Consider the following 19339-nt stretch of genomic DNA (forward strand, 5'->3'; position numbering starts at 1 on the left):
GTTTTTAATATTGGGAGCCGCCCAGAGTGGCTGGGAAAACCCAGCCAGATGGGCGGGGTATAAATAATAATTATTATTATGCCTTTGCAAGGGGGGGTCAGACTGAATGGCCTCTTGATGTTCCTTCCCAACTCTTCTAACAAACGTATCTACACACACTTCAGATTGATTTAACTAAGCAGCATGCAGTAAATTCAGTACTACAAACAAAAGGTTGGCATACAGATCACCAACTTCTGTTACCTGGGAAGGTTTGCAAAAGAAAACAGCATGAGGGGAAATGATCAACTACCAACAGCCAACAGCACAGGCTATTTTATTTGCAAATAATCCTTCACCAAGATTATCCCTTAATACCCTTTTCCCCCAGCCTAAAAGTTCTTGTGGGCGAGGGGGTTTGTAGCCACTTCAGCGACTGCCTGGGCCTGTTTGGGACATAACTGCAGTTGGCATACATAGCTGCCAGGCACCAACAAACAGGGAAATCCCAGCAACTCTGTAAAAAAAACTATTTATTTTCGGTCATAAGGTTGAGGGGTTGCTTCGCTCTGCGTGGCTAATATCCAGGCTGCGTCGGTGGCCATGTTCACACAAAAAGCTTTCCAAATGTGCCAAACGGGTGGTCATTCTGGATTCATTAACACAGATGGATAATATAGGCCCGGAATTCGCCCCTTTCTCTACCGACGCCCTCGCCTCAAACGGCTCCGGTCTGTTGCCCTGCCAACAGCATGGAAACTGCCTCCCGGGGATCAGAAAGGCCATGAATTCAAATCCTCTCCGGGCTGCAATTAGGGCAAGGAGGACGCCTCGTTGATTGCAGCTGAGGCTGAATGTATGAGAGAGAGAGAGAGGCCGAAAGCGCAGGGATGCTGAACCAGGCCTTGCAGAGCGACCAGGTGTGCTGTCATTTGGGTGCCTCAACCTCTAAACACAAAACGAGCAGAATCAGCATGCAGGAGGGGGCGCTCGCCCGCAGAGGGTCCCCACAGGCCCAGCCAGCCTCAGCCTTGTTTCCCGTGTCTCCCAGGGGGGCTCCCTTCTCTCACCCTATGGCAGGCATTAATTATGCCTAATTAGCATCCTCCCATCCGTGACTAACTGTAGAATTCCCTCCCCCCTGCCTAATTAGGCTGAGCAGCTAATTCAGCATCATTAAAGAGGGAGAGAGTCTCTCCTGTGCGCTCTCTCTCATCTCTGCCCATCCCCTTCCTATACAAAAACCATTCACCAATGGATGCTCCACAGCCCCCCCCCCTGGTTTTATTCTTCATCCAATTACTTTGTTTACTCTTTCTTCCTCCTGTGACTGTTTTGAATATTCATTTATCCACCTAACAGTCTTTCCACATCATCACTTACCTCGATGGCTGAATCCGTGTTAAGCTGTTTAAAATAGAGGGACAGGTTTTTTAAATAATAATAATAATAGTAATATAATAATAATGCATTGTTTTGATTTTGTGTGCACCCATGTTTGCCACCTTGGGCTCCTTTGGGATGAAGGCGGGGATACAAATTTAACAAACCAATAAACATACACTACCTGCCGAAGTTCTAATTAGAGTAGACCCACTGAAATCAACGAACCTAATTTAGCCATGTTAATTAACTGCAGTGGGTCTGCTCTGCTGCAGGACTAGCATTGGTTACAGCAGAGTGGATTTTGCAAATGTGCTTTTGCAATCACGCAAATTGCCCTTATCAGTCTTTCCCTTAATCCACCCATCCATCTGTCTCCTTTGTTTATTCCTCCATGCTCACTTTCTCATTATCTTATATATATATATATCTTTGCGTTAGGCTCTCACTCTCTACTTTTTCCAACAAATACCCTCCTACACACACACAAACAAATATACACACACCATATTTCTTTCTTTGGCCCCATTTGTGCTATACTGTACATTTCAAGCAGCATCACGCCATTTTTAAATAGTCAATGCTTCTCCAAAATAATCCCAGGAAGCAGGGTTCCCTAAACTTGGGTTGCCAGCTGTCTTGGGCTACAGCTCCCATCATCCCTAGCCTGCAGGACCAGTGGTCAAGGATGATGGGGGTTGTAGTCCAAAAGCCCTGCTGGGAAGTGTAGTTTGTTGAGGATGCTGACCCCTGTTAGGAGACCCCTGTATTCCCTTCAGAGTGATACAATTCGCAGAGCTCCCTGAGAAGATGGACAGACTGTTAAACCAGGCTGGGAACTGTAGCACTGCAGGAGGGGGGGGTCTTCTAAAAACTCTCCAAACTGCAGTTCCCAGTAATCTTTGGGGGAAGCCATGACCCTATAAAGTTGTATGACACTGTTTTAAACGCCTAGAACAGATGGGGGTCACCGTTCCAAATCCTCAGTGTCTCTCACGCACAGATATACCTCTATCTTTGCTTCTTCCAGTACACTGATATTGATGATCGTCTTCCAAAGCAACTACTCTATTCCCAACGTAAAAATGGAAAGCGTAATGCTGGTGGTCAACAAAAGAGGTTTAAAGACTGTCTCAAGGCAAATCTTAAAAAAAATGTACTATAAACAGCAACAATCGGGAACACTGGCCTGCAAGCGATCCAGTTGGAGAACAGCCTTTACCAAAGGTGTCATGGGCTTTGAAGACACTCGAACTCAGGACGCAAGGGAGAAACATGCTAAGAGGAAGGCACGCTTGGCAAATCCACACCGTGATCAGCTCCTGCCCGGAAACCAATGTCCCCACTGTGGAAGGACGTGTGGATCCAGAATTGGCCTCCACAGTCACTTACGGACTCATTGTTAAAACCGTGCTTATGGAAGACAATCTTACTCGGCTACGAGTGATTGCCAAAGAAGAAGAAGATACCTCTATTGTTAATTCTACATTGTTCTACCTACAGTGCGCAGCATGGCTCGCTTCCTTGAGTCGCCTGCAGGCAGTTTCACCACAAGGCACCTTACCTCCACTTTTGGCACCCTCTTTGTGGACACTGGTCAGGGGGAAGGGGCTGGTGGGTGTGCAACCCTGTCCTGCAGCAAAGGGAATCGACCACAGCCCAATTCTGAAAGGTATTAAGGACCGAAGGAGACCCCTGCTGGATCCTGCCACCTAGCCTAGCATCCTGTTCTCACACAGTGGCCAAGCAGAGGCCTCTAGGAAGCCACACAAGCAAGACCTGGGTGCCACAGCGCTCTCCCCAGTTGTGATTCCCCCAGCAACTGGTGTTCAGAGACACACTGCCTCCAACGTGGAGGGAAAACAAAGCCCATGCTATATCTTTTTACACTCTTTCAGCATGCTGGGTTTTATAGCTGAGTTTTGTAGCCGAAAGGCAGAATAGATGTGTGTGTATATATATTTTCTCCTTTGCCTGTCTCTCTTCTCCCTCCATCCACCAGCACCCTCGTCCCCCTAAGATTAATCAGCCTATTGATCCGTTCCCAGTGCAAATGTTCCTGCCTAGCAATTTGCCAACCCATCCACAGACACATAGGCTTTCTTAATCCCCCATATACATGCCCTAATCTTGCTTCCCATCTGGCTGTGCCTCCCTCCGTGCACCTTTCCCCCCCTCCCTCCCTCCCTCTCCATCCATCCTCCAATCATTTACAGCCTTTTTCTCTCTCCCTCTTTCTCTCTCCCCCCCTCCACGCTCCCCCCTCTCCATAAACACACCCCCTTCGCCTAGGTCCACCTGCCTATCATCCAAACACATCCCTCCTGCTAATTCTCCCCCTTCCTTCCTCCCTTCTTTCCTTCCTCCCTCCACATTTGGGCTGCAGGGAGCCGTGGGCATAACCTGGGTTCCCCTCCAAAATTTGGCATCTTCGCCTCTGGGTCTTGGCGCGTTGCGAACAGGTGGGTTTGGGGACACGGACCGGCCTGGCAGTTTCCAAACATGTGCGACTCTCCTCCAGGGCGGGGCATCCCCAGGTTTGTTTGGATTATTTATTTTTCCTGCTTTTTTGTTTTTAATAAGGGAGGGGAAAGGGTTTTTAAAGGGGGCGGGGGCTTAGCTGACAGCTCTGAAGGCAAAGAGAGGGAGCAGGAGGAGGAAGGCAGATCTTCCCAGGGGTGAAAGGCCCCCATTTTACCTACCACCATTCAAAAGCAAGCGGTAAGCTGGGTATAAAGGCTTTCTGCTGTGGGGGGGGGTAGGTGGGGGGAGGCGATGTGGGAGCCAGGGGTTTGTCCCCTCCACAGGGTATTGTGCCTTTGTCACCGTGTCTCCGACAGATGTCTGTGAGAGACAGCGTGTGCCAAGACCGGCATTGTTGCACTGATGAGTGTGCCAGCCGGCGTGGGTATGAGCGGAGAACATGGCAGAGCATGAATGCCTCTGTCGGAGACATGAGGACAGTCAAAAGCCCCCATCTTCGACTCGGGCATCCGACAAAGTAGGCTGTTGCCTGACTGCAAACGCTCCTGCCACAATCTAAGCGGTTATTAAACTGATGTGCCGGCCAGCGCACTTTTCTGACTTGGAATTTTGCACGAAACAATTGCGGATATTCGAACTCTATTCCACCTTGCTCCCATCATACCAGATTGGTGGGGAAAGGCACCCTAATTGCCCATAAGGTTTCCAACACTTCCAGCAAGGTAGATTTTGGCAAGCTGGGGGGTGGAGTGGGGGGTGGGGGTAAAGGGAGATGATCAAACCCACCACATGGTGGTCTCCTTCAGACAACTGAGTACCACTGAGAATACAATTCAGATAGTCCATCTCAGCTCAGCTGAATTCGCCTTTATGGTGCGTGGTGGATTTTGCCTCCCAAGTAAGAATCTAGTCAAATCCGATGGGTCTGATGTGCAGTGCTCGCCAGTGTTGTCACAATGTTCACGAGTTTGTCGTAAGTTGTCTAATGTGGTAGCCGCACTGGAGGACCCTTTTAGGCACCCGGTTTCCTCCCACCGCTCAGAGCTGCAAACTGGGAGAAATTATTGGCATGTGCTTTGGTGTGCAACAGCCAAAAGTACAATTTGATGTTCGTGTTCCTGGTTTTATGGTGGTGTTTGAGGACACGCACATTGTCTGCACTGGGTGTGGGTGCATGTAACCTCGCTTGCAAGCAGTGTTCGTAAGGAGCGAGAGGGCTCGTGTGGATAAAAGAGTGTGTCTGTGCCATCGGTGAGATTGGTGCTTCCACAGCGAGTGTTGCATGGGTCCTCATGCAGAAGTAGTTGCAGTTCGCAACACTGCTTTGACAAAGGGTCTGGAAACCAAGCCGTATGAAGAATGGTTGAGGGAGTTGCATGTGCTTAGCTTGGAGAAGAGAAGACTGAGAGGTGATAAGATAGCCATCTTCAAATATCTAAAGGGTCGGACCTGAACCAGTGGATTCAAATTGCAATGAAGGCTTCAAGCTAAATATTAGGAAGAACTTTCTGACGGTAAGAAGCGTTTGACAGTGGAATGGACTCCCTCGAAAGGTGGTGGAATTTCCTTCCTCGGAGGTTTCCAAGCAGAGATTGGATGGCAGAGATCTGTGAGGGATTATTTAGCACTGGATCCCTGCACTGCAGGGGGTTGGACTAGATGACCGCTGGGGTCCCTTCCAAGCCTACAATTCTGTGATTCTAACCCATGCTCTGATGCTGCAGCTATATTTGGGTTGGCTCTTTGTTCTTGCAGCTCACGGGGTCGTGAGTGACATGCCGTAGACGCCTGTCATTCCAGTAGTCAATGAAATGGAGGATAATTAGGTTTGTGTAAGTATGGATGTTTGCAGTGGTATTATCTCTGCTTTTGGGCTCACAGAGTGAGGAATGTTGATGTGTCTGTGTGGTGTTACTGTGCATGCCTCCATATTCCTTCAGTGTTCAGTAGAAAACCTATGCATCATATATTTGGGTGCCTGAGAGATGCATTGTGATGCCCGCTTAAACCTTAGCTATGTTTTGAGTCTGAAGCTGTGTACGCACGGTGCATATGGCTTCTCCCATAGAATCCTGGGAACTGTAGTTTGACAAGTGGAATTGCAGCTCTGTTAGGGGTGAACTACAGTTCCCAGTATTCTCTAGGGGTGGTACAATTCGCTACCAGGCTATAAGTTCAAGGTGCTAGTTTGGTCTATACACAGTGTGGGACCAGGACACCTGAAATATTGTCTCACCCCTTATACGCCCGCTAGATCTACAGCTGAGGGCTTCATGCAGGCACCACCTTATCAGGAGGTCCGTTCCGCACAATGAAGAAATCAGACTTTTAGTGTTGTTCCACCTGCCCTTTCGAATGTCTTCCCCTTGATGTGTGCCATCTCTGTTGTCTTCTCGGTGCTTGCTGAACCCGAACATCTTCAGCAAGCCTTTGAATCTGAAGTCTTTCCCAGTTTGCATCTGTGCTAGAATCGTTTTCAAGATATGCTTATTGTTTAACCCCTTGTTTGCTACCCTCGGCTCCTTTGGGAGGAAGGTGGGCTGGGCTATAAATGCAGTCAATACACATGGTCTGTGTATACAGGCACGGTGTGCAGTTGCGTGCACGCACATGCCCTCTGTTGATGTGCGTACACAGCGAACCTGATAGTTTGGGCTGCTTCTGTGTTTCAGTGTCTACTGAACCCATCAGGTGGATCAAATGAGGATATAGTTTTAACCCAAGCATGGATGGCGTTTTCAGGCACATGGCGATCGTGCCGGTGTGCGTGCGCCTGCATTGTGACACTGCCACAAGTATTGGTGTGTTTCCCCAGGGACCACATGCACATGAGATGCAGTCCTGTTGTGTATTGGTGTCAAACTGACATTGTCTCCCTGGGCTGGTGTCGATGCTGGTGTCTTTTTTTTCTGTGGGTGTGTCTGTCCTATGTGAGCAGAAGGCGTTTGTGTTTGCTCTCTCTCTCGTTCTATTTGTACATGCTTCTAAGCAGGGGGCCGCGTGTGGGTTTTATTGGCAGGCCCTGGCTGTTCCCGAAGGTGTGTTTATTGCTGTGTTGTGTAGAATTAGAAAGCTGTAAAAGCAGTCCACTTTTCTGCCCAAAGCCAGGGTGCTGTTCCCACCTGTCCTTTTAAGATGGCCACCCCACCCCAGCAAAGCTCCTCCTCTGCCTTGTACAAACTGCACACCAGGCAAAGTGTATTCCGTTACTGCATCTCCAACCTAGAGAAAGCTCTGCCAGTTGAATTTCTGTCTGTATTGCAGAACAGGAGGTCTGCAAGGGGGAAAGAAAAAAGCAGCGGGCTGGGGGAGCAGCTTCACTTACTCATACTCCCCTGACTTAGAAAGAGAGAGACCAATATGCAAACCACAACTGTAGAACAGAAATAGACGCCCAGGTGCCTGGTAGCTCAAGAAAGCGAGCCAAGCTGCAAGGGATGGCAATACCCCGCCACACATATCAAACTACGTGAGGGTCAACCCTGGTGAAAATTCTGTGTGCCAATTCAGACACCGAAGCCTCAACACCGGGTGTCTCTGAAAAGCCATTTATTTCCCGTGGAGCAGAGAAAGAAACTTGACCCACCTTTTCCTATGGAAACCTGCTGTCCTATCAAGATCGTCATAATCAGAGATCCTCCTGTGTGTGCAGTATTGCCCAGAAATATTCCTGATTTGGAAAAGGGAAAGGGCCCTTTTCAGTGGCTCCCTCCAATGGGAGGCCTGCCTTAGAATCATAGAATCATAGAGTTGGAAGAGACCACAAGGGCCATCGAGTCCAACCCCCTGCCAGGCAGGAAACACCATCAGAGCACTCCTGACATATGGTTGTCAAGCCTCTACTTAAAGACCTCCAAAGAAAAAGACTCCACCACACTCCTTGGCAGCAAATTCCACTGTCAAACAGCTCTTACTGTCAGGAAGTTCTTCCTAATGTTTAGGTGGAATCTTCTTTCCTGCAGTTTGGATCCATTGCTCCGTGTCCGCTTCTCTGGAGCAGCAGAAAACAACCTTTCTCCCTCCTCTATGTGACATCCTTTTATATATTTGAACATGGCTATCATATCACCCCTTAACCTCCTCTTCTCTAGGCTAAACATGCCCAGCTCCCTTAGCCGTTCCTCATAAGGCATCATTTCCAGGCCTTTGACCATTTTGGTTGCCCTCCTCTGGACACGTTCCAGTTTGTCAGTGTCCTTCCTGAACTGTGGTGCCCAGAACTGGACACAGTACTCCAGGTGAGGTCTGACCAGAGCAGAATACAGTGGCACTATTACTTCCCTTGATCTAGATGCTATACTCCTATTGATGCAGCCCAGAATTGCATTGGCTTTTTTAGCTGCCGCGTCACACTGTTGGCTCATGTCAAGTTTGTGGTCAACCAAGACTCCTAGATCCTTTTCACATGTACTGCTCTCAAGCCAGGTGTCACCCATCTTGTATTTGTGCCTCTCATTTTTGTATTTGTGCCTTGTAGCTTCTCAAATGGCTTTACTTATGACACTCCAAAATCTTATCTCTTTTGAGGGAGGACGGATATAAGTTGTTGCTCCATTTTTGGAAGTGACAAGTTGTATCCCACTAGATTAGACCCACTAACCTAAGTTATGTCCATTCACTTCAACGACCCAGCAGGACTAGCATTGGATAAAAGCCGTAGCAATTGCTATGGTCTAATTACATTTAATTAATTTAATGATTGCTGTACTGTTTCTCTTCTTAGTGTTTTATGGCTGCTTCATTGAAGGCAATTAAATTGTTAATTAAAATTGCAAACTAAGCCTGCTGCCCCATGCTCACTTGTTTAGTAGAAATATTATTAAGTTTTTAAATTTTCATTTGACACTTACAAAGTACCCACAATTTTTAAAGCACTGTACGTATACTAAAAAGTACACCAGTCCCTGCCTGCAGGTTCATAATCTTGAGTCATGATCCAAAAGGAAGAGGTAGAGAAAATGTGCTTGTCTGTGAGAGAGAGATGTGCATTGTTTATGTGCTTTACTGTGTCTCTAGCTCTACGGTGTGTGTGTGAAAGAGAAGGGGAGTTTGGTGCTTCTAACCAAAGCGTGATTGTGTGTTGCTCATGTTGAAAACCTGCAGAACAGATACACGGTATTGCACACGCTTTGGCTACATACATAACATAGATTTCAAACACACACACAGAGAGAGAGAGAGAGAGAGAGAGAGAGAGAGAGAGGAATGCTGGGAACTGTGCGTTATGAAAGGAGCTGGGAATTGTAGCTCTGTGGGGGTAAACTACAGTTCCCAGTATTTTGGGGGGAGAAGCCATGACATTAAAGAGGTAAATGGGTTGTAAATGAATGGTGTGCACTCAGCATCCTTCCCTCCTTCTCCCTCTGTCACGCCCCTGGTGAATATATTTGTATTTTGCTAGCCATAAAATGCCACGTGGGAACATAGGCATTGCCTCAGAGAATGTGTGCTGTTAGCCTGGCACACGAGCCTAGTTGGTATTCTGTGTGTGGCATGGTGCTGTGATAAAAATAATGTTTACCATTTAGAGATAACTCAATATTTCCTCAGAGATACTTGTGGACATCTCAGCTACAAAAGGGCAAGCAAACAAAACCCACAACAATTTCCATATTCCTTTTTTTTCAGACATTATTTTTGAGGCAGAGAGTACACTGAGTATCTTTGGACAACCATGTGATATCTCTACACCAGCGGTTGGCAAGGTTTTCCTCGCCTTTTCACTCCAGCGGAGATCCCTCCATGGGATCGCACGCACGCGTGAGCGCCCACGCTCATGATTTCCAGCGTTTGTGTCTGCGCAGACACGATTTTCAGTGTCTGCATGCGCAGACATGATTTCCGGCGCCGCAGAAGCGAGTTCCTGTGCCATGCTGCCCCGGTTTAGCGCAGCGCGCGGGGACTCGCTGAGCGGGCGGCTCGGTTCAAGGGCGGCTCGTGGGCCAGTTAAACGACCCCTATGGGCCACTTGTGGCCCATGGGCCTTAGGTTGCCGACCCCTGCTCTACACCCTGTGGTAAAATTAATGGGATCTATTCGCTTTCCCAGACTGTCCTTTTCTGTGGTGAAGAGCCAGTGAGTGAAGAAGAACCACACAAGTATCATAAAAATAAACGTTATAAAATACAAATGCAAATAACAAGAATGAAAACGGCATCACAAAACCAATACATTCTGGGTTAAACAAACTATTTAAGAGTCCGTTTAAAGCACGTGGCTTCCCCTCAAGAATCTTGCGAACTGTAATTTGTTAAGGGTGCTGCGAATGGTGCCTCCGTGAGGAGGGGTAGCCTATAGTTTCCAGGATACTTTAGAGGAAGCCATGAAGTGGCATAAATGTGCTTTAAACACATGGGGCAGTTGTGACCAAAGATAATTCTCCTGCCACTGATAGCTCAGCTATCTGGGTCGCAGGCAACCTCAGACCCTTCAAGTGCCTTTATTTTCCAGGGACAGTCCTGGATTTAGAGAAGCCGACCCAGTTTCTGATCTGATTGTGGAAGCTCCCACTTTCTCCTTAGGATGTCCCTGTTTTCTTTGGAGAAATGTTGGAGGGTGAGGAGTTATCTGACCCCTGACCCTGAGTGGTTTCAGCGGCCTGAATTGCACCTGAAAATGTTTTGTGTGCACGATGTGTCCTGGTGCTGAAACGCTCTGACCTCTTGCGCATCTCGCCCCTGTTCCTGCAGCTTGCCGTCCACCATGACGTTGCCCTCGGCGCTGGCGGGTGCCGGACCACGGCGTGGGAGCATGCCTTTGCCCATCAAGCACCAGCTGGTGAGGGCGTCGGCGGTGGACGAACTGGACTCTCCCCCCAGCTCCCCCGAAGTGGGAAGCACTGGGGGGGCCAGCCCCGCAGGAGGACGCGGCCCCTACAAAGTCATGTTGCTTGGCGAGAGCGGTGTGGGGAAGACTACCTTGGCGGCCATCTTCGGAGGCCTTAGAGGGGGCCCCCACCACGAGGAAGAGCACACAGGTGAGCCCAGAAGATGCCAGGGGATGGTGTTGCAATATTTCACTCTGCAAAACAGCAGAAGTTGGACAGGCCCTGCTTTTCTTGCCATACATGCAGCAGAAGGGGAACAGGAGAGAACGGCGTGCTCCACCTGAGGACATTTTATTTTTATTGATTTAAATAGACAGGAGAAGAGCCATATTGGATCAGACCAAAGGCCCATCAAGTCCCAGCATCCTGCTCTCCATTCACCTGTTGAATTTCTGCCTTCCATAGCATTGTTGTTTAAGAAGGGGAAGGTTAAAAACTCTCCAGCTAAATGGAGGTTTTTGTGTGGAATTTAAGCTGTTAGGCCAGAATTTCAAAGTGACGGCTGTGGGAATTGACTTTGCTGCAGTGATTTTCTTAAAATCCTGAGGGGAAGCTGGGATAGATATTCTGGAAAAGTTTCAAATCGCTGCTATCTTAAAAACCTGACATCATATAATATACATAGAGTGTGTGTTTGTGTCTAAGGCTGCGTACACACTAAGCCTTCAAAGCACACTTGCAAATAAATAATGGGCAGGTTGTATGCTAAAGGTTGTTGGAAATTGTGACTCGGTGAGGGATAAACTACACTACCTTGAGATGTTTCTCAAAAAATAATTTCATTTATCTAATTCTTACCCCACATTTATACCCAGAAGGCTCTCCTAGGCTCCCCTTAACTTTTCCAGCTATTAAAAGTATAGGGTTGCAGCTAGTCCTACTCAGAGCAGACCCACCGAAATTAATGGCCATGGCTAATTTAGTCCCATTAATGGTCTCCTTTGAATAGAATATGGTCACATTCTACCCATATAACTTGACAAATCAGCCACAAAGTGGATATTTGGTGGTACAGTTTGTAAGGTGATACTCAAGCTATACTAAACCTCCTTTTCTCTCCCTTTCTTTCTCTCTCCACATTTCTTTTATTCCCTCAGAGGATTCCTATGAAAGAAATTTCTACGTAGATGATGAAGAAGTCACTCTAATATTATACGACATCTGGGACCAGGTAGGTGCATTTCGGTCACCTTCCTATCCATTGAGATGGGATGTACCCAGAGCGTCATCCCCAGCAGGGGGAGAAATATTATAGACAGAAGTTCTCCATCCCATCTTTGTTGTTGTTGAGTCGTTTAGTCGTGTCCGACTCTTCGTGACCCCCTGGACCAGAGCACGCCAGGCACTCCTGTCTTCCACTGCCTCCCGCAGTTTGGTCAAACTCATGTTGGTGGCTTGGAGAACACTGTCCAACCATCTTGTCCTCTGTCGTCCCCTTCTCCTTGTGCCCTCCATCTTTCCCAACATCAGGGTCTCTTCCAGGGAGTCTTCTCTTCTCATCCTATCTAAAAGCTGATAAATCTTGCAACACACCGGAAACATTTTAAAATTTAACGCACCGGAAACATTTTAAAATTTGTTATTAATGCAAGTAGTTGCGTCAACCATAAGATGGAAGGCATGACCGTATAGAGTTATCTCTTACACACAAACGAAGGAACGCCTTTGATTCTAAAATAAGCAGCTGCTGGGACACAGACTACTTGTCATCCGAAACAACAAAAGGTGATAGTCAATGAAGTTTTACTCAGTGCAGACCCAACAAAATTAACGGGCCTAACATCGTCATGTTTTGTTCCTTTCAAGTGGGTTTACTTTGGGTATGACTTATCTGAATACCACCCACAGAAAATGTGCTCTGGTCTTCAAAGCTGTTGGCTTGTTCATAAGCAAAGGCATGATGACTGAATCAAAACTTGTAACCGGACCATACAATGGAGACTTGTGATTTGATCTCTCATTCCTTTTAGTTTTAACATACAGCTGCCATCAGGAGCAGAAGGGGTGGATTGGGACCGTAGCGGCATGGGAGGGGAATTTACTCTTCCTCCCGAAACAGCATTTTGTGAGTCACCCATCTTCCAAAGTGGATTCATTGCCCCACGAATGGTAATATATATCTTTAAATGGGTGACAGTCCCAATCTAACCAGTCTAGCACAGAACATAGCAGGCTTCATCCTGACAAGATTGAGAGTATTTACACCGGTGGCTCCAGCATCTGCCCTGGTTTTCTGTTTTCAAAATTGCGGTATTCCACAATTTTTCAGGTCTACAGAAATTCTCAGTCAGTTACAAATCCAGCATTCTGAGAATCTCTGTTGTTATTGTTTATTTGAACCAGTTTTCTAGATCTTAAGTCTTAGAGGATATTGTGGGCAATGCCAGGCAATATCAGAATGTTTTGGAGATTGTGGAGTGGGATTTCCAGTTGGCAAGGACAGTTTTCTCTGCAGCTGTTGGTTACTGCAAGGGGCAAACGGAAACAAGGCAAAATTATGCAAAAAAAAAAAAAAAATCATGGCATGGTTATGATGAACGTATGCAATTATATCCAAGATTTACGCAAAGCTAGACAACCGGATGGAATTGCCTTGTTTTATTATTGTTTTGTTTTAGCATCTCGTTTGCATGGAAATGCGTTCCAAAATTGCACAGCATCCCTGAAGTGAGGGAGAGTGGTATGCAAATTTATGCAAATCCATATTAAATTAACACAGCCGTTTGGGAGTCAGGCGGGGGTGGATACCACTGACATGCACGAATATGCAAATTGTTCTGGAAACTGGCAACATTCTTGGGCGGCTTGATTGCAGCATACAGTGCCATTATGCAAATATAAGGAGAGTGTATCCAACTGCCAAGGAGAATAAGCAACAGAACCCCCATTATCTGCATTACAAATATCCAAATTCCTCGATTATCAAAATCTGCCATTTTCAAATACCTGCATGTCTTCTCCCCTCCCGTGGCTGCCGATTCAGAAGGGCCCAGGGAAGGATCCTGAGGAGCTGCTATATGTTTCAATATTATCTTAACTGCGATTTTGATTATTGTGTTTTGACTTTAGTTGTAAAGTCACCTTGGAACGATTCGTATCCTTAAAGGTGAGATGTGAATAATTATACTGTAATAAAATAAAGTGTAAAACACACTCCTGTTCATCTGAACTTTCCAGTATCCAATTGGAAACATTCAACAGCCATTCCATTTAATATCGCTGTCACATTCACTCTGGTAACATGCTGGATTGATCCATTACACTTTCCAATATATTTAAAAGGTGCAGCTTTGGTTAACGTAATTCTTTTTAATATCACCCACATATACAAAAAATGCAGGTAGCTCTTGTAGAGAGAGAAAGAGGTTGCCTCTTTTAACATGTTGCTGGTTACGACTTCCAAAACTGTTTTCCCCCCCTTCAGAACAATTTCTCTGTGTCTGGCTTTTTAGAATCACATACAGATATAGAAAAATAAAACTTGCATGATTTACTAGCTAAGATTTAACAGGGGAAATCTCCATAACAATAGATTATGTATGTAGCTGTGAACTGGGTAGAATCACCAAATAATCCACATCAGCGTGGCTCTTGTGAAAGGTCTTGTAGCACCCTGCTTGTGGTTAACGCTTAGCTGGAATGAAATATTCAACGCAGCAATAGAGAAATTAAAATAATAATTTATTTGTCAGACAAATAAATGAGAGACACAGTGGTATATGGTTACCAAAGCTCTGCCCTTCCAGCCCTGATGGCCAGCACTTATATTCCCTCAGCCCAGCCCCCTTGCTCCTCCTTTGGCTGCCTCTGTCCAATCAGCCTGGTTGAAATTCCTATTGGCTGTTTGCTAGAACCAATCATAAAAGATACACCCATTTCCTATTACCTTTTATGGGAGACAAAGAGCTATATTTCCTTCTATTTATAATTGGCAAACAAGTAGCCATTAACCTCGACAAGGCACCTTAATTACCAGATCACCTTTGCCCCCTTAATTCTAAAATAGAGCAGATAGCTAAAACAGATGGTGGCTAATTTTATTTTAAACAGAGATCTTGAGTTCACCTTCTCACACACAGCATCAATGAAATAATAATCTAACATAAGAATCTAACATTTCTTACTTTCTAGATGCTTACTACATTCAGACAACAGAATATCATATTATACATAACATAAATAACCTTTTAAAAGGAAAAGAAATCTTTGCAGAGTAAAAGGATCTCAGTTTAAAAAGAAACAACTTTAAAAAAAGGCTTCCCAAAATACTCCCTCCCTTTCTGCCAGCCAGATACTTAGCCTTTTTGACCTTTAGGCAAATGACTCTTTGTTTGATGAGAGGCCAAATGGCAAAACCTTACTATTTACCTACTTCTTAATTTAACCGCTTTTACAGCTTAGTTGTACTCTGCAACATGCAAGGTCAGCGACCTCACTCTCAGCCCTTTTTTTATGACTGCCATAAACCAGAGGGGCCCTCCATCCCAGAGCCGGCAGCTGGTGTCCTGCCTGGCATAAAAAATTTGCAAAATTTTAAGCTCATTTTAAAATACAGGCTTGATCAAAAATACAGGCTTTGATCAGATGCCTCAGTCTTAGTATATTTCCCTTCCAAGCCACCCCCCCAAAATATATGGTACTGTCTGGGAGGCAGGAGTGGGTTTCCCCCCACTATATTATGGTCCTGTCTTCTGTTCAGGTGGGGAAGCCATTTTGTCTTCTTATGCCACACCCCCAATGACGGCCATTTTGTGACTGGCGCCTGCGGCACTTCCCCCAAAATGCTCGCTGTCAAACAAAGGTTGGCAGCCCCTGATCTGGACACACACATGCCCTCACTTTTCCTGACTTTGGCCTCTTCCCTCCCCGCAAACTTTTTCCGCAGGGAGATCCCGGAGGCTGGATGCAGGAATCCTGCCTGCAGACGGGAGACGCCTTCCTGTTGGTTTTCTCGGTGACCGATCGCCGCAGCTTCACACGCGTCCCCCCCACCCTGCTGAGCCTACGGGCTGGGTGCCCTCGGACAGACCCCCCTATTATCCTGGTGGGGAACAAGAGCGACTTGGCGCGATCCCGGGAGGTCTCACGCGAAGGTGAGTCGCCAGAGGTGCCACTCCCTAAACACTAGGGAGATCACCTGCGCACCATCCAGGTGGCTTCCGGTCTACCATTTTGGAATAATTCGGTCTTTCTGAAGGGCCGAGGCGGGACAAGGAACCCAGGAGAATTGTTTGCTTGTTTATTTTCTCCTTTTCATTTCATTTTTAATTTTTTATTGAATTTTACAAGAAAAGGAAAAGACAAAGATAAACAAAGAACAATACATCACACTATAAACACATTTATATACATATTTTCTAAAATGCAAACTAAAAAAAAAGAAAAAAATACTTTTCGTAACCCATATTACCAAATTCATGCTTCAAACATTACAATATATAACTCTTAGTTAAAATATTGTAAAAGACTTCCACCGCATTCACCGCACGTCTCTTATTTATCTTGTTCCCTTCCTTAGATTCTTTCATAGTCAGTCAAATCTTTATGTTCTCTATACTCTTCACAAGTTTAGTCTAGGCACAACCAAACTTTCATATTTGAGCCCTGCTTGTATAAATATTCGTTTAAGACTTCCCATTGTTTCTGAATTAGAGCTTTTGATTTATGCCTTATTAAATCTATCAATTTTGCTAACTCCAGGTACTCACATAGTTTACATAACCATTCCCCTTTTCTTGGGATATAATTTCCTTTCCAATGACTGGCTACCAACGTTCTCGCTGCTGTTGTTGCATACAGAAAGATGATAATTTTGTCTTTGGGGATATCGTTACTCAAGATTCCTAGTAAATATGCTTCTGCCCTTTGGATATATGATACTTTTACCAATTTTTTAATCTCTTCATGGATCATCTCCCCAAAAATTTTGATCTCTGGACATGTCCACCACATACGGTATAGTTTATTTTCTCATGTTTCTTGCCTCTATATCCAGAGGGCCGCAGCCTAGCTGTCATGATGAACTGCAAGCACATCGAGACGTCCGCGGCGCTACATCACAACACGGAGGAGCTTTTCGAAGGCGTCGTGCGGCAGATACGGCTGCGCCGCCGTCGGTGCGAGGGCGATGGCTTCAGCAGGGAGGGGGCCAGGGGCCGGCGCGAGAGCCTCACCAAGAAGGCCAAACGGTTCCTCTCTAGCCTTGTGCCGAGGAATGGACGCTTCTTCAAGCAGAGGTCAAAATCCTGCAACGACCTTTCAGTGCTATGAGCCCCATGGCTCCCCATCGCCAGCATGCCAGAAATCTCTGCAACAAAAGGAAACACGTAAGACTCCCCTTACCCACGACTGCATTGAGCTCAGGAGAGCAGCCACATTGACCCAGGGGCAGTTCCCAAACATAGCAAGGCTCCCACAATCCTCCTCGGCTCAGCTCTCCTCCCATCATCTTCAATGCATAACCGAACAAACTATTTGCTCCTGTCCTCTGCAGCAGCTTGGCTCCTTGAGAGGGCTTCTCAAACAATCAAACACACGAGTTTTACAAAAAACACACGTTTAATATACAGTATGCTTTACAGGACCTGGAGACACCTGCTCTCCAAACTCACGTGCCTCTCACCTTTTCAAATATTGCTCGTGGCACTCTTGTGAGATTTATTTTCTTGTCTGCCTTTAAGGGTGTCTTGTCTTAAAGGTGCCCAACTGGTACAAAACGCTTCAGTCAAGAGACTCAGGACTTCTGTTCGGGATTTCTGTTCCTTTCTTGTCCGTGACGCTCAGGTGCCCATAATCTCTCATGGGACAAGATTTTTTTTTCAAGGCACTAACTCTAGATTGAAACGTTACGTCTACTGTGTATGTAAACAAACGGCCCCTAGACTCTTTGCGCAAAGCCTTATCCGTCGTGCTAATTTGCTGTATCTTAGGAGGTATTTTTAGAGGTGCTGTTTTTTGCTGCCCTCTGCGTCCTTACATATACCGAAGAGGATATAAAATGGTGGAAGTTTATTTTCTCTATAGTTGTGCGGCGCACCTCGCTTTTCAGAGGCCCTTGCTTAAAGGCACCGACTTTAGAATGTCCCTTCCTGTATGGTCTAGCAAACAGGAATGCTTTGTGTTCGCTTAAATGTTCAACTTTGAAAAGGTAGTTAAAGGCACCAGCTGGGGGATATTTCAATCTCATTGCATCGACACAGTGGAGGAATAGCACCTCTAAAGCTTTGTGTACCTCACTTTTAAAGAGCACATAAGGGCACAACCCTGTGCTTATTTCAGCCAGCTAACTGCAGCTTTGGAAAGCTTAATTCGTTTGCTTAATGATGCTTCTTATGCCAATGCTCACCTTTTAAACAATTGTTCTGTTTTTTTAAAAAATTATCATTAAGGAATTCATCGAAGGAATTGCTATTTTAAATACCAAACACATATGCTTCTCTTTTAATATCATCGCCCACCTGAAGGGCATGCTCCCCTTAAGGAGAGTCGTTGTGGAAGATGGATTACCAGTTAACCGCCATATCTAGCACATCGTTTTAAAGAAGCCATCGCAACAGCAGCCTTCTCAATTCAGCTACAGATGGAGAATTCTCCACATGCTTATAACCTCCCTTTTAAGAGGCAGACTAAAGGCACAAACCTCAAAGCATTTGTGACTGTGGGGCAGGGATGTGTGTGTGTGTCTTCTGACTGACTTGCTGGACCTTTTGTTTCGAAGGCTACAACCAATAATGAAATGGAACAATTAATGATTAACCAGCTTGGAGCCTGGCTATTTTCTTAAAGGGACAGGGATTTTATTCCTGGAAGAAGACTGCTTTCAGATTCCAAAATGACAGATTTGAAGGATGTAGCCTTATATGGCACCTGCCAAAAAAAACACAAAAAACCACCTTGAGGAAGACTGCCTGACAAATGCTGTGTGCATATTTTCCAATTAAAGCCATTTTCTATTATAGTACCTTCATTTATCTAACCCTTAGCGTCTGGGCCAGGGGTTGCTCAGAACCATTAGAAAGTGGTGTGGGATGTGGGGCGCAACAAAGGAAAGGGATGTAAAAGGATGGACTGGCAGGGAAGCTGCAGGGAGGGCAGGAAGAACGCAGGAGGCAAGGCAGTGAGTGGTAAGCCAGGAGATTACTTGCAGAAAGGCCATGAAAATTATGTGATCCTGGAAGTGCACAGCTCCTACTCAAGAAATGGACGTTAGGATGATTTGACAGCAGGGTGGGGCGTAGGATGAGAAGCTCAAACGCACTGGATATCCATTGTGTTCACGACCGGATCAGGGCAGTTATACGTGAACCCATTTTCCATGTTTGCCCTCAAGTGTTTTGAGGGAGATTGGCTGATCCACACCTTTGCTCAGCCTGTTTCCCCTGGGTCAGAGCGCTTCTCTTGTCATTCTGTGCCTTGCGAAACAGAAAATAAAATCAATCCAATCTTACCCACTGAATTGGATCAGATGCACGGGAAAATCGGAAGAAAAGCTTTGCTGAACCGAACTTCAGCTCAGCAGGTCAGATCACATTTTCGCAAGGCAGAACAGTGAGAAAAGCTCTCGAACCCAGAGGGAATTAATCAGGACGCAACACAATCGAAATAAGGGTCAACCCAAAGGGAGGCTAAGCTCACGGCTTTTGGCATGTGTCCCTTAACTTCCTGGTG

At 46.0% G+C, this 19339-nt stretch overlaps 1 protein-coding gene across 2 annotated transcripts; it reads left to right on the forward strand.

Annotated features, from left to right (window-relative positions):
- Nucleotides 1-3363: 3363 nt before the first annotated feature.
- Nucleotides 3364-18528, forward strand: REM2 (RRAD and GEM like GTPase 2). Of its 2 annotated transcripts, none has more exons than XM_053361416.1 (5): nt 3364-3824; nt 10536-10822; nt 11770-11843; nt 15558-15765; nt 16668-18528. In XM_053361416.1, the coding sequence occupies exons 2-5, from the start codon at nt 10549-10551 to the stop codon at nt 16940-16942; spliced, it is 831 nt and encodes a 276-aa protein (XP_053217391.1). In that variant the 5' UTR covers nt 3364-3824; nt 10536-10548; the 3' UTR covers nt 16943-18528. The 2 variants fall into 2 exon arrangements, with proteins under 2 accessions (XP_053217391.1, XP_053217390.1); XM_053361415.1 differs by having other exon boundaries at nt 3367-3899.
- The last annotated feature ends 811 nt before the right edge of the window (nt 18529-19339 follow it).

The sequence above is a fragment of the Podarcis raffonei genome, chromosome 13, assembly GCF_027172205.1.
Source record: "Podarcis raffonei isolate rPodRaf1 chromosome 13, rPodRaf1.pri, whole genome shotgun sequence".
NCBI lineage: Eukaryota > Metazoa > Chordata > Lepidosauria > Squamata > Lacertidae > Podarcis > Podarcis raffonei.